The sequence below is a fragment of the Palaemon carinicauda genome, unplaced genomic scaffold (genome assembly GCF_036898095.1).
Source record: "Palaemon carinicauda isolate YSFRI2023 unplaced genomic scaffold, ASM3689809v2 scaffold164, whole genome shotgun sequence".
NCBI lineage: Eukaryota > Metazoa > Arthropoda > Malacostraca > Decapoda > Palaemonidae > Palaemon > Palaemon carinicauda.
In genome coordinates, this window is record NW_027169192.1 from 84,009 (window position 1) to 99,939 (window position 15,931).

Sequence of the window (15,931 nt, forward strand, 5' to 3'; positions counted from 1 at the left end):
ATTGTAGGTGAAATAACCTACAAATATCTGGTTAATCTTGACGAGCTTCAATAAGCTTCGTCTGGAGTTTAAAGTGATGTCTTTTAACCCTTTAACCCCCAGGCTATTTGGAAATTTCCAACCCTTAACCCCCAGGGGGTTATTTTTTTTTCCAGCACATTTTGCAGTATATTTTTTTTTAATTGCTCTAACAGCCTTAATTTTTTTCATAGAGAGGTCAGGTTGGTCTCATTCTCTTGGAAAATGCCTGATTTTTCTCAAAAAATTGTAAAAAATATGAAAAAAATTTTTTTTATAGCATTTTATTGCAAGGACGTACCGTACGTCCATGGGGGTAAAGGGATGGCTTTTGTGAAACGTACCAGTACGTCCTTTGGGGGTAAAAGGGTTAAGCAGCAAATATCGCTGTAAATATACCTATTGAAAAAATTTAAGCATATTGCAAGTCTGGACAAAATTTTCATGGTTTAACCCAGACTTAACAAGCACGTGTTTTTATTCAAGCATTAATTCAACATAAAAATGGAAATAGTTAAACTCCAAAGTAATTACTTTAGAAGCTTTTGATTGTGCAAAACATACCACAATTATACTTGGATTTATAGTATATATTTATAAAATATTTCTTTGCTCAATTACTGTATAAATATAAAAAATAACAATTCACAGATATGTAGGAATTAGTAATCACATGAAAATAAATTTGAAAATTAGTACTAATAAACTTATCAAAATTCAACTCTAGTACAGAGCCAAAAATATCACCATTGTAATAATCTGTCAGATCACTAATTTCTAAAATAATTATACTATAGTCCATTTCTTTTAGCGATGCAGATTTGCACCTACTCGCAGCGGTGCCCTTTTAGCTCGGAAAAGTTTCCGGATCGCTGATTGGTTAGACTTATCTCGTCCAACCAATCAGCGATCAGGAAACTTTTCCGAGCTAAAAGGGCACCGCTGCGAGTCGGTGCAATTCTGCATCGCTAAAAGAAATAGACTAGGCCTATAGTAACCCACGGCATTTTGAAAAGAAAACTCAATACAGGAAAATCAGAATCACAAACTGTTCTAATATACACATACTAGGCTACGAGTCAAAATGCCAAGCTAAATACTGTATACCTTTCACGTCTTGGGAGGGATTGATATTTCTTGGATTAGCACTTTAGAGGCAAATGCTAAGAGGATTCCAAACGCTGCCGTTGTAATGGTCGAGTAGGAGAGCGTGAAGCCAAAAACAGTCATCTGGAGGGGAGAATTCTGCAGGACATATATCATTTGTAACCGCTCCTCAATTAAGCAGATGAACTGTGAAAAGTAAAAAAAATGGTTTTATTACAATTGGAAGGTTTTAATATTTAAAATCAATAACACATCCTTAACCCTTTTACCCCCAAAGGACGTACTGGTACGTTTCACAAAAGCCATCCCTTTACCCCCATGGACGTACCGGTACGTCCTTGCAAAAAAATGCTATAAAAATTTTTTTTTTCATATTTTTGATAATTTTTAGAAAAAATTCAGGCATTTTCCAAGAGAATGAGACCAACCTGACCTCTCTATGACAAAAATTAAGGCTGTTAGAGCAATTTAAAAAAAATATACTGCAAAATGTGCTGGGAAAAAAATAACCCCCTGGGGGTTAATGGTTGGAAATTTCCAAAGAGCCTGGGGGTAAAAGGGTTAATACAAAACAAAGCATAGTAACAAGCAACAGGAAAATCCAATAAAAACTGTCTTAAATATTTCAAATGCTAGCTTGTAAAATATCTAGTTCTTTATGCATGATGCATAAGATTTTTCATAATTCTGATCATCCTTTACATTCAGATCTTCCCAGACAGTTCCATACTGTTTGTAATACTAGGCATACAGTTAATTATAATAGTCAGGCTTTCTCTATCATGAGGCTCAATACTACACAGTATTCATGAAGTTTTATTCCAGCTGTGACCAAGATGTGGAATGATCTTCCTAATCGGGTAGTTGAATCAGTAAACCTTCCAAAGTTCAAACTTGCAGGCAATGTTTTTATGTTGAACAGGCTAAACAAATCTTTTTATAGTTTATATATGAAATAGTTTTGATGTTACTGTTTTTAAAATATCTTATTTTGCATACATACACAGACCAAGGCATTTCCCCCAATTTTGGGGGGTAGCTGACATCAAGCAAATGAAACAGAAAAGGGGGACCTCTCCTCTTATTTTAATTGTTCATTATTTGTCATATGGTTTATCTATTTCCCTATTTCCTTTCTTCACTGGACTATTTTTTCCCTGTTGGAGCGCTTGGGCTTATAGCATCTTGCTTTTCTATCTAGGGTTGTAGCTTAGCTAATAATAATAATAATAATAATAATAATAATAATAATAATAATAACAATAATAATACCTAGAGTGCACTGCATGAGATGCTCAAACAATATTAGTGAACAATAGAATACTGCATAAGGTTACATACATATACCAAGGCACTTTCCCAATTTTGGGGGGTAGCCGATATCAAACAAATGAAACAAAAAAGGGGACCTCTCCTCTCTACGTTCCTTCCAGCCTGACAAGGGACTCAACCGAGTTCAGCTGGTACTGCTAGGGTGCCACAGCCCACCCTCCCCCCTTATCCACCACAGATAAAGCTTCATAACGCTGAATCCCCTACTACTGCTACCTCCGCGGTCATCTAAGGCACCGGAGGAAGCAGCAGGCTTCAACTCCAAAACTAGAGTGCGGGGAGCAGTCACTCTCCCCCTAGCTCCACCTCTTTGCTGATGTCTCACAGGATTGTAAATACAGGAGAGGGGGTTCCCAGCCCCCTTGTCCCGTCCCTTTTAGTCGCCTTTTACTACACGCAAGGATAACGTTGGCGCTATTAAAATTGTTTTTATACCCCCTTGGCCACAGGGGGGCCTGTATAAGGTTACTGTATAAGGTTACTGTAAAGAATTATCAAATTAATACAAATTTGGTTACTAATTTTATTGTAGTTATGGCTGTAATTTAGTCAATATTAATTTAAGAAAAATGTCAAAGGAAATTTGCCATAACAGAAAAAATAATAAATGGACTTCTTCATTCCATCAGATAAGAGATTATTATTATTACTATTATTACTAGCCAAGCTACAACCCTAGTTGGAAAAGCAAGATGCAATAAGACCAAGGGATCCAACAGGGAAAAATAGCCCAGTGATGAAAGGAAACAAAATAAAATGATATAAGAAGTAATTAAAAAATTTTCAAATATATTTATAAAAACATTAACAACATTAAAACAGATAATTCATAGACTATAAAAAGACTTATATTAACCTGTTCAACTAAAAACATTTGCTGCAAGTTTGAACTTTTGAAGTTCAACCGATTCAACTACCCGATTAGGAAGATCATTCCACAACTTGGTCACAGCTGGAACAAAACTTTTAGAATACTGTGTAGTATTGAGCCTCATGATGGAGAAGGCCTGATTCCCAGATAACAATAATTTACCCAAATATAAACAGAATCTAATACAGCACATACCTTCAGTAACCTAGCCCCTTCTAGATTAACTTCAGCGTAAGCAGACGACAAAAGTGGGAGCAGCGCCAGAGGCAAGAAGAAGTTGGCCAAGTCGAGCAGCGACGGATCGTACGTCAGCCACATTACGAGATTCATGGTTAACCAAATGATCACCAATGATACCACAGATATCACCCATCTTTGCAAAGCCAATGATGACATCCTTAAACGACACTGCAATTGAACTGAGCATTATTCTATGTCTCATTCTCATGATTTATTTCATCACATTAACATTTTTTGGTCATAGAAATACGTACATATAACTTAACCCTTTTACCCCCAGGCTCTTTGGAAATTTCCAACCCTTAACCCCCAGGGGGTTATTTTTTTCCCAGCACATTTTGCAGTATATTTTTTTTTAAATTGCTCTAACAGCCTTAATTTTTGTCATAGAGAGGTCAGGTTGGTCTTATTCTCTTGGAAAATGCCTGAATTTTTTTCAAAAAATTAACAGAAATATGAAAAAAAAAAATATAGCATTTTTTTGCAAGGACGTACCGGTACGTCCATGGGGGTAAAGGGATGGCTTTTGTGAAACGTACCAGTACGTCCTTTGGGGGTAAAAGGGTTAAAGAAAAATAAACTAATTTTGAAATACTATACATGATAATACTCTTAACCCTTCACTACGAGGCAGCGGATCCATCCTCAAACTATATAAGAGATTTCTCATCATTGGATATATATGGTCACTTACTATAATATTCTACATTTCACAGTTTACTTGTTTTACTGCGGATTACAGAATTAATTTGTCAAAAGTCTGCTTTATTTTCTATTGTATTTCACTCTAAAAAAACAAATTATTTTCTCCATTCATTGTGAAGTGATTATAGAATAATTTTTCAGACATTTGTTCTATATCATTTTCTCTAAATAATGGTAAAGTACTGTGATTTTGTGTAAGAAAAATTTTATATTCATTGAAGTGACAATGTTATACTGTAATAATTCAACAATAAATAGCCATCAAATTATATAAAACTACTCATCAATAATAATTTGTTTTCTTTGACACAAGAAAGGGATTTTGACGAAGGAAAAATCTATTTCTGGACGAGGGACCTGTGTCGCCCAGTGAAATGCTCCTTATAGCACCATTTCTAAGGTATAAAAACTGCTAAATATACCAGAGAAAAAAGTTGCATGGAATGCCAGGAATAAACGCAGCTCGCTCACCCTTATAGGGTGTCGGTATAGTAACTGGGGCGTGTTAGAACCACTACCAGAGATCCCTTACAAGAAGTATTCTATAATGTATAATTATATTTAAATTGTGTAGTTTACAAAACCTGTATTACAATAAATTTAAATACCTTAATTAATATTCCTTCAACACATTAACCTTTCAAGAAAAAATATTATTTCTTACTTTCCTGCAATTTCTAAACAAAAGGAGAGTTGTCAATAACTGGTCTCCAGAAGAGAGGTGTTGATGACTGGTCTCCAGCTCCCCCAGTCAACTTCTCAAATAGGTATAGTCATCTGTAAAAGCCCAGAGACCAGTACCGAATATAATTACTACACAAGACTCGGCCATATATCTCTGCATGGTTGCCCAATGTCATAACCGACATCCCAAACTTGTGGCTGCAGGAAAGGAGGAACGCAGACATGTGTCCCCCCTCTACCTCCCTTCCTGAACTGACCAGGTTGGGGGCCTCAAAAGACAGCAAACACACACAATCCTTTCGAGAGGCAGAGGTCACAGGCAGTCCTGATTGGGGGTCGAGAGAAGGCCTTCTTAACCCCAATCTCTCAGGCATGGCCTTATTAACCCGTGAAGAAAGAAACAGATTGTGCAATGAATCACAGTGTCCAGCAAAACATGCCTCCTCTACATTGCCCCCAGCAAGTTACTCCTCAGTAGAGTCATAGCCTCCCACACCGAAGTGTTTCGGAGCATCAGAGCTATTTTAGGACCACCTTGTTTTGAGAAATGGGAAACCAAAGCATCCCTCCTTTTCAAAACCCAGTTAGCCCACTAGTTTGCATACTAGTGCACCAAGAAGGTCACTGCCTCCCCAATACACAGCACAAGACTCCAGTACTTAAGTCAAACTTATCGGCAGTAGTTTGCACAGTAAACTGGAGAGATTCCAATGCTTAATGGGGAGTGGAAATCATCATGGAACTCAAAACTTTACCAGACAGATCCGAGATCTACCCGTTCCTGCTGCATACTCCAAGAGTACTGAGCCAGGGGCATATGCAAAGAAGCCTCAATGGAAAGTAAACTAGCCAGAAAGGAGTTACGAAACTTATTAGGCATCAGTCTGGGCATTGTCAAACCTGACACTAGAGAAAACTTATACTGCTTCGCCTCCTTCAAAATGTAAACCTTCCACTGAACGGGATGCAACGATATGCACTCGACACAAGGGGATGGCTTTGAACAATCCTATCCTTTACAAGAAGTGCACAGAGAGTGTGGGTCTACCACCAGTCTTTCCATACCATAAACCTGAAGCAGCACCCATCCTTCCTACCACATTTACAAAACCAGCAACAAGAAAAATATCTACTTTCTGAAAAGTTACAAGATAACGAAAAAGTATTTTTCAAGGTAGCAACAGTACACATCTACATTCATTCGAGATGAAGACAAAATCGATGTCTTTGACAGAAACATGGCTGGAGCTACTTGTCCATAAGCACCACCTGTCATTAACTACTGCATTAAAAAATTCAACAGCCCTTTCAACTAGTGCTGAAGACATTCCCTATTTTGAAGTGATAAATCATAATAATTCTTTCAAGAATATCTTTTCTTCCATGACTGAATGTAGCTACTTTTTCAATAATAAAATATTTTCATCTTAAATGGGTCACTTATTCCAATATGTCCGAAGAGACTAAAGCTTAATTAAACCTACGATTTTCAACAAATATCATCACACTAAAGGAACTAACCTGCATCTTCCAATATCTGAACAGTATTTCGGAGTTACTCATCAGCGGAACGAGTCTCATACTCTCCTCTCGATTGCTTGGAGTTCCAGCATACATTGAGCCTTCCTGTGGTATTAAGAAAATTTTATCAATTTGATGTATTGCATTTAAGTACAGATAACACACACCATTAAAATCTAACATGTTTAATTCACTACTTTTAACAGTGAAAGATATCATTAACACATGGAAAACTGTCAACATTAGCACTTATAAATGTACCAAAAGTCATATTGTGAGGTACTTTATATAAGAGTAAAGTATGTCCTAGCACTACAAAACTCATATCTCTTCTTTCAACATCAATGTTATTATAAAATGTGCTTAATGACTTTTATATAAACAATTTCAAAAGATATTTATTCTATAAGGGTCATTATAATCATAAAGAGATTATAAAGTGACAAGTATAAGTTATATTGCCTTAAATAATGTTATGTTGCAGTTTTAAGTAGCTCTTTCAAATACGTGACCTTCAAATTATTTACTTTCCTTATAAGTATGGAAAGAAAATAAGACAATTTACTCTCTCATGATAATGTTGAAAGACATTTATTGAATCTTGATATAATCCAGAAAACTGCACCTATACAATAATATATTGCATTATAACTTTAAAAGAATTTTTTCTTTACCATTTTTTCAATCTTTCAATAAAAACATGAATATACAGTAATTACAAAAGGTAGCGTGTTATGTATATGAGGAAGCTGAACAAACATACCTCGTCCACTCTCCGATTGGAACTTGCAGCTGAAGCCAATGTTTCGTCCTATACAGATAGAAAATCTTCAGTTTAACACATGTGCAAGAAATGGGACAAAGTAATCAAAATATTAAATTTCTTAATTATTATTGTTGTAAGTTACAAGCACCACGAATTATCTAAATTAGTTTATTCTGGCAATCCTATGATGTACACTTATTCTTCACATCCAAACCAAATAGGAGAGATTTAAAAACAATTTTTCCAATTAAGCTTTAATAAATATGGAACTAATATAGCTACAATATCGACCAAAAAAAAAAAAAAAAATCTCATAGTACAGATACTTCAAAAAGTTTCAAAAGAAAAGATCATGTATTGCAAGTGACTGCCATAAAACTGTTGCTTGAAAAATCATTCTACCTTCAGTCTATCTAATTACCAAGGCACTTCCCCCAATTTTGGGGGGTAGCCAACATCAAAAAATGGAACAAAAGGAAACTTTTTCTCTCTTTGCTCCTTCCAGCCTGAAGAGGGATTCAGCTGAGTTTGGTTGGTACTGTGGCTACGGGGGCATAACAACAATTAGAATAGCGCCAACGTATCCCTGTGTGTCATAAGAGGTGACTAAAAGGGACAGGATGAGGGGACTGGGAACCCCCTCTTCTGTAAATTTGTTACTGAGAAATATCTACCCTCAGTGGGTGCAGCAAATTATGGCTCAAAACTTACGGCAACTGTATTTCTTTTTTCTATACCAATTTCATGTATAAATCAGGTATTACTGTATGGTGGATTCACCCATAACAGAAAAATAAACCCAAAATGTAATTAGCACTTATTGGAAAGGGAAATACTTCCATAGTGAAATATTTTCATTTGAATTACAGTAGAGAAGTTTGCATGCCAATCAGAGTTCAAGCAGACAGTTAACCATGATTCACGTAAGATTAGTTTTGCAGTCTATGAAATATGGTTGTTTAATGTATAATTCTAGGTACAAAAATATCTTTCAAATTAATTCAGAATATGTACATGTACTATTATTAACTTTAGCTACACTCTTTAATAAAAATGTCTAACAAATAATTTGAAGTATGTTACAAATGCAACTTTACATAAGAAAGAGGAACTACTCAGTCAAATAATTAATAATGAGCAGACTTCACTGACTAGACCTACAATTAATGATGTACATTCCTTGACTCAGTGGAAAGTATTGTACTAGAAATTAATAATATATAGTACAGTACAGTATACAGTATGCCTTATTCTTGTGATCTGAAAATCATAAGCTCATCATAATAGAATCTAAAGAGAAAGAAAGCACTGTCCATCTTGCAGGTGTCAAACCTACTTGTAAATTTCATAGGAAACAATCATATGCAAAAATTAAAAACAAAATAAAGCTTTGTTCCTTCAGATAGTTGATTTTGGTTTATTTCTGTCTGCTTATGAAGGTCACCCCTAACCTATACAGGATCGAGGCAGCATGGTAACTGTACTCCACTTTTGTAGCGTCTAATGGCGCTGGAGTACATCATTTCCATCAATTACAAAAGGAATTACAAGCCTATGTGTATGCACCAGCTTAAACAAATTTTGATTTAAGTTCATAAAACTTCAATTCAAACACATTAACCAAATTGTTGATCCATGAAAAAGGAAATAAAAGAGTACTCTTGAACCTTTGCAAATACAATAGGGACATGAAAGCAGGAACCAACTATATTGAATGTGAGCATCACATCTCTTAAAACTATGTAAGGAGCATCCATGAAAAATTTGGTTAGGATGGTAAACTTGATCAATCTTGAACATCCAAATATGGTCTCCAGCCACCTGAAGTCTTTGGCATTAAAAACTTCAACAGTAAAATCTAGGATGCTATAAGCCCATGGGGATATGATCTCCATCCTTGATTACGGAAAGAACCTAAGGATCAGGACGAAGATAATTTCCACTTTTGGTGGCAGTGATCCAACCTTTCTCGTACTGTGAACAACTTAAGATAGTAACTGGTTGTGGCCCCGAGCTCTTCCAGGTTATATTTTTCCTACCGATCGTAAAAAAAATCTTTTAGAACTCGCAATAACACGAATCTTGGAAGATATAAGGGGGTGGTATTGAGGTCTGTGAGTTGGGTTTAAAGGTATCTGTAAAATTAATCTGAAGACATCAAATTGTTAGTTAAGATGTCATTCAGTGTGTGTTCTGTTTAAGACTTGGAGAACTTTTGTCCGACTAAAATGGACCCCAACAATCAAAGAGCAAATCAGAGAATGTTTCAATGAATCTGACACCAAACTGATAAAGAAAGAACAAAAATACTGTTCATGTCTAATGACAAAATTAGTAAATATTCCAGCAACCTCACTTGTACAATCAGTAATATAATCCAAATTTTCTTTTATATTAATGGATAAAACTCTACAATGAAATCAGCTAGAGTAGTATTTCCAACAAATTGCCGTTATTTTCCCTTATAGCTATTACTTCTTTGGTCAACCAAGTTGTACTGTCTATGTAAAGGTTAATAAAAACAATTTGTTAAATTCCTCACTGCCTATATGAAAGTAGCTTGACTTTGTCATCGTGAGGATAGTAATGAACTTCATGTGTATATTGACATTCTTAAAGAATTCAGCTGAGAAACTAACAACAAATGGAAGTGAGCAAATACAGGCTTCTCTGCAACATTATCCATTAATTTACTGAACTTAGCCTTAAATATTTTTGAAAATTGGGGGCTAAATCTGGTTTCAGGAATATCTACTGACTGAGCAAGTAAATTTGAACATTTATTTATTTTGTTTCTGCAATTCTCTTCAGTAAAAGTACAAAATGAATTTCATCTTTAGAATCATATCTACTAATAAAATGGAAAAATGGTAGCTCAGACAGGAAAATGGGAACTCCAAACTAATAACGGAGATAATAACGACGCACAAAAACGCAACAGGCGCAGAATTGTCCTCTCAAATCTAGTGCAATCGTGTGCTAGCTGGACTCCCGGAGAGGAGGGATATAGGAGAATAAGAGGAGACTTTAACCTTTCTTCAGCTCAAGAAGTTTTCGCTTCAAGAATATTACCAGTGTGACTCGCAGGTATCAATCATCTAGATAAGAAATTGATGATCATACTTATGCTAAAGCTATTCCTCCAATGATACAAGAATTTTCATAAACAAGACCATGCTGAATCATCCTCATACCATGGATATTGAACCAGTCTGACGATGCTTCAATTGAAGTTTATTATAGAAATTCAAGATACAGTTACCATCATTAGAAACTTATACTGTATATAATTTTAAATAATTATCTTACTCCCAACACATTTGAGGGAAGAACATAATGGCCTTAAGAAATTCATGTGTAGTCCTACAAACCTGTTCTTTAAAAACATTAGAATGTGATGTGTAAGCTTAATCTCCCAAGGATATTAACATTTGACATGTAAGCCTATGATAAATTAATTTGAAGTTTGTAGAAAGAGGACAGCTTCAATGGTATAGTCAAGTGAAGAGAATGGATGAGAACATATCCCAGGAAATATGTAGATTGAATCCCTGGAGGATGAAGACCTGTAGGGTGACCAAGGAAAAGATGGAAGAAAAATATAGATTATGTCAATGAGAAAGAGAAAGAGAAACTGTTCCCTACAAGAAGTATAAACTGGAGGGTTGTTCGAAAAAAGACAACTGAGAGAGTTCTTGAGGCAAGGCAACTGACAAGCTTTGTTTTACCAGGAGTTTGGTGAGAACGGTGATAACTAATGGAACTGATTCTCATGTTTACAGTCCCTTTAAAATAAGTTATATCAGGGATTGCTTAAGTAGACATTATTTTGAAAAACTTTATGTGGGCCTATTTGTGATAATAAAAAGAACAAGACGCATCATCAACATAATCTGATATCTTAATAATTACAATATTATAAAAGTATATACAGTATGTATCTGAGGTAACTATGTTCTTCATAACACTTGGAAAATGGCTGTCTGGTAAAAAAGGTGATGAATGCAAGAGTTGATGGGAGAAGTACAAGAGGAAGGTCAAGGTTTAGGTGGATGGATGGAGTGAAGAAAGCTCTGGGTGATAGGAGGATAGATGTGAGGGGGGAAAGAGAGCATACTAGAAATAGAAATGAATGGCAAGAAATTGTGACGCAGTACCGGCAGGCCCTGCTGCTTCCTCCGGTCGCCTTGGATGACCGTGGAGGTAGCAGCAGTAGGGGATTCAGCATTATAAAGTTTCATGTGGAGTATAACAGGGGAGGGTGGGCTGTGGCACCCTAGCAGTACCAGGCAAACTCGGTTGAGTCCCTCATCAGGCTGGGAGGAGCGTAAAGAGGAAAGGTCCCCTTTTTTTAATTTGTTTGATGTTGGCTACACCCCAAAATTGGGAAAGTGCCTTGGTATATAGATAGAGATCATTAACAGAGGGAATATGATTTAATGGAGTCAATTCCATGGTAGATATTATTTTGAGAAGTGACATCATTCTCCTTTCAAGGACTGACAAATGAAAATATCATGACAGTATTTTTGCTGGTATGGGGATCGAGTTGAAATTCAGCAAGTGTAAAAATTTTCATTCTATTTATACTACCCTTCTGTGTTAATACGTAAGTGGACTTCTATCAAAGCCCTATTAGCTTACACAGTACCTATATCACAAGCAAAGTGTTGAAGAAAACTCAAATAAACAATTTCAATAGATTTCTTGAAAAATTAAAAATGGTTACCTTGTTGTTCCCCAAATCTGAGGTAGATGAAACACTACCTTGGGAGCCTGGTGCAGTCTGATCATGTGTCTGTGTAGCATAACCCTGACTCCTATCTCTCCTGCTCCCCTGTAAAGAATAATTATCCTTCAAAAGCTAGCAACATAAAAGAAAAGTAAATCAAATAAAAAACGTAATTGAAGAAATTCATCCTTAATCCAAAAATGCTACAGTATATTGCACTTGCTAGAATTCAGTATGCACCATTTCACAAGAGGAAGAGCTGTAGGACGGAGGGAATGTTATACCTTTTACCCCCAAGGTAAGGTTAAATTTCGAGCACATTTTGCTATATATTTTTTTTAAATTGCTCTAACAGGCTTAATTTTTGTCAGAGAGGTCAGGTTGGTCTCATTCTTTTGGAAAATGCCTGAAGTTTTTCATAAAATTATCAAAATTATGCAAAAAAATGTAAAAAACATGTAAATAACAGTGTTTTGCAAGAACGTACCGGTATGTCCTTTGAGGGTGAAAGGGTTAAGATCAGAGTTCCCTTCACACAGAACATTTCCAATAAGCCAATCAATACATGTGATTCATACTAAACTAATGAAAATACAACAAACTCCCGGTATATGAGGTTTATTCATTCCGAGGACTACTCCGTATTCCAAAATACAGCATTCATATTCAAACCATTTTTCTATTAAAAATAAGGAAATTCACTCAGTGCATTCCACAACCCTATAATTACACAGATTCTTTAGCTATGGTAAACAGTTCTCCTCGGAGGACACTCCAAAATCAAACCATTGTTCTCTACTCTTTGGTTGTGCCATAGTCTCTGTACTATAGTCTTCCAGTGTCTTAAGTTAGCTCTTGCTTGAGGGTACACTTAGGCACACTATTCTATTCGTTTCCTTATTACCTTTCTTCACTGGGCTATTTCCTCTTTTGGACCTCTTGGGCTAATGACATCCTGCTTTTCCAATTACAATTGTAGTTTAGCTAGGAATAATAATAACTTTTAGTGTAAATACAATTTTAAATGAGTTTGCAAGGTAAAGCAGAGGTAATAAAAACAGTATTTTCCATCATAGAGCAGAGCCTTTGGTCTTCCATTCACATACAATCTTGACCCAACTACACTTTTATACTTTCATAAGCACTTTCATACTTTATGAGGTTAAATAATTATGCCCATTAAGCACTCAAAAAAAAGAGGCAAATGAGGGTATGGAAAAACAGATTGAAAAAAAGAGAATTTCTGTATTCCAAAAGATAGAAACGCAACATTATTACCTGTGCACAAAAATAATCATTCCTACCTGTGGAGTGATAAGAACCGAGGCATTGGAGTCCAGATCATGAATTCCTGTTTCTTGTAACTCTTCAAAGTAATCTTCATCCAGCCAAGTATACTCTGTCAAAGAAAATTTTGAAAAATGATATTTTAATTATAAAATAAATTTTTGAATATACTTACCCGGTGAATATATAATAGCTGCAACTCTGTTGCTCGACAGACACATACATAAAAAAACTCGCGAGCGATCGCTATGCAGGTTGCGGGTGTGCCCACCAGCGCCAACTGTCGGCCAGATACCACTCTCGGATGTAAACAAAACCTTCAATTTCTTCTCATCCCACTGCGTCTCTATTGGGGAGGAAGGGAGGGTCATTTAATTTATATATTCACCGGGTAAGTATATTCAAAAATTTATTTTATAATTAAAATATCATTTTTAAATATTTAACTTAGCCGGTGAATATATAATAGCTGATTCACACCCAAGGAGGTGGGTAGAGATCAGAGTTAATTATGTTTACAGCGTATAAGCTAAGAGTTTTTTCATTTTGGCAGTTATCAATATAACAAAACCAAAATAAATAGGTACCTGGTGAGGAAGTTGACTTAGACGATTACTCTGCCTTGTAAGTCTGTCTTCCTCACGGAGCCCAGCGATCCTCTTAGGATGCTGACAGACTCCCAGGAGCTGAAGTATCAAGGGCTGCAACCCATACAACAGGACCTCATCAAACCCCTAATCTGGGCGCTCTCAAGAAATGACTTTGACCACCCGCCAAATCAATCAGGATGCGAAAGGCTTCTTAGCCTTCCGAACAACCCATAAAACAATATTAAAAACATTTCAAGAGACAGATTAAAAGGATACTGGAATTAGGGAAGTGTAGTGGTAGAACCCTCACCCACTACTGCAACGAATGGACCCAGTGTGTAGCAGTCCTCGTAAAGAGTCTGGACATCTTTTAAGTAAAATGACGCGAACACTGACTCGTTTCTCCAAGAAGTGGCGTCCATAATACTTTGCAGAGATTTATTTTGCTTGAAGGCCACGGAGGTTGCTATATCTCTAACTTCGTGCGTCTTAACCTTAAGCAAACATCGGTCTTTCTCATTCAAGTGAGAATGAGCTTCTCGTATTAAAAAAATCTGATAAAATATGACAAAGAATTCTTTGACATAGGCAATGAAGGTTTCTTAACTGAGCACCATAATGCCTCAGATTTCCCTCGTAATGACTTAGTACGAGCTAAATCGAACTTAAGAGCTCTAACAGGACATTATACTCTTTCCAGTTCGTTGCCTACGATCTCTGATAAGCAAGGAATATCAAAAGATTTAGGCCAAGGACGAGAAGGCAGTTCATTTTTGGCCAGGAAACCAAGTTGAAGTGAACAAGTGGCTTTTTTCTGTAGAAAAGCCGATGTTCTTACTGAAGGCATGAAGTTCACTGACCCTTTTAGCCGAAGCCAAGCACACTAGGAAAAGTGTCTTGAGGGTGAGATCCTTCAGGGAGGCTGAATGTAATGGCTCAAACCTGTCTGACATGAGGAACCTTAGGACCACGTCTAAGTTCCATCCAGGAGTTGCCAAACGACGTTCCTTAGAGGTCTCGAAAGACTTAAGGAGATCTTGGAGATCTTTATTGTTGGAAAGATCTAAGCCTCTATGTCGAAAGACCGAAGCCAACATGCTCCTGTAGCCCTTAATCATGGGAGCTGAAAGGGAGCGAACCTTTCTCAGATGTAAAAGAAAATCTGCGATTTGGGCTACAGAGGTACTGGACGAGGACACAGATGCTGACTTGCACCAGTCTCGAAAGACTTCCCACTTCGACTGGTATACTCTAATGGTAGAAGCTCTCCTAGCTCTTGCAATCGCACCGACTGCCTCCTTCGAAAAACCTCTAGCTCTTGAGAGTCTTTCGATAGTGTGAAGGAAGTCAGACGAAGAGCGGGGAGGCTTTGATGGACATTCTTTACGTGGGGCTGACGTAACAGATCTACCCTTAGAGGAAGACTTCTTGGAAAGTCTACCAGCCATTGAAGTACCTCGGTGAACCACTCTCTCACGGGCCAGAGGGTAGCAACCAACGTCAACCTTGTCCCTCCGTGAGAGGCGAACATCTGCAGTACCTTGTTGACTATCTTGAATGGTGGGAATGCATATAAGTCCATAAAAGACCAATCCAGTAGAAACGCATCTATGTAGATTGCTTCTGTATCTAGGACTGGAGAGCAAAAGATTGGTAACCTTTTGGTCAACGAGGAGGCAAAGAGGTCTATGGTTGGTTGACCCCAAGAAGCCCAAAGACTCTTGCCCACGTCCTTGTGGAGGGTCCATTCCGTGGGTATCACCTGACCCCTCCGACTGAGACAGTCTGCCAAGACGTTCAAGTCCCCCTGGATGAATCTCGTCAACAGGGATATGCCTCGAATTCTAGACCATAAGAGAAGGTCCCTTGCGATCTCGAGCAGCGTGAAGGAGTGTGTGCCTCCTTGCTTGGAGATGTACGCCAAAGTTGTGGTGTTGTCTGAGTTGACCTCTACCACTTAGTTTCGAAGACGCTTCCTAATATCATCAAGGCCAAGTGGACTGCTAATAGCTCCTTGCCGTTGATGTGCATGCTCTTCTGACTTGAGGTCCACAGACCAGCGCATTCCCGACCGTCCA

At 37.0% G+C, this 15,931-nt stretch overlaps 1 protein-coding gene across 4 annotated transcripts in view; it reads right to left on the minus strand.

Moving 5' to 3' along the window:
* LOC137635721 (uncharacterized) overlaps positions 1-15,931 on the minus strand; it is a 63,273-nt gene that overhangs the window by 23,994 nt on the left and 23,348 nt on the right. For 3 of the 4 annotated variants that reach the window (XM_068368171.1, XM_068368170.1, XM_068368169.1), the window contains exons 8-13: positions 13,281-13,375; positions 11,974-12,081; positions 7,242-7,289; positions 6,479-6,583; positions 3,524-3,736; positions 1,126-1,311 (exon numbers count right to left, since the gene is read on the minus strand). In XM_068368171.1, coding sequence (XP_068224272.1) covers positions 1,129-1,311; positions 3,524-3,736; positions 6,479-6,583; positions 7,242-7,289; positions 11,974-12,081; positions 13,281-13,375 — 752 coding nt within the window. In that variant the 3' untranslated portion in view covers positions 1,126-1,128. Of the gene's footprint in view, positions 1-987; positions 1,312-3,523; positions 3,737-6,478; positions 6,584-7,241; positions 7,290-11,973; positions 12,082-13,280; positions 13,376-15,931 lie in introns of those variants that run through there. The other variant, XM_068368168.1, reaches the window with a different exon arrangement.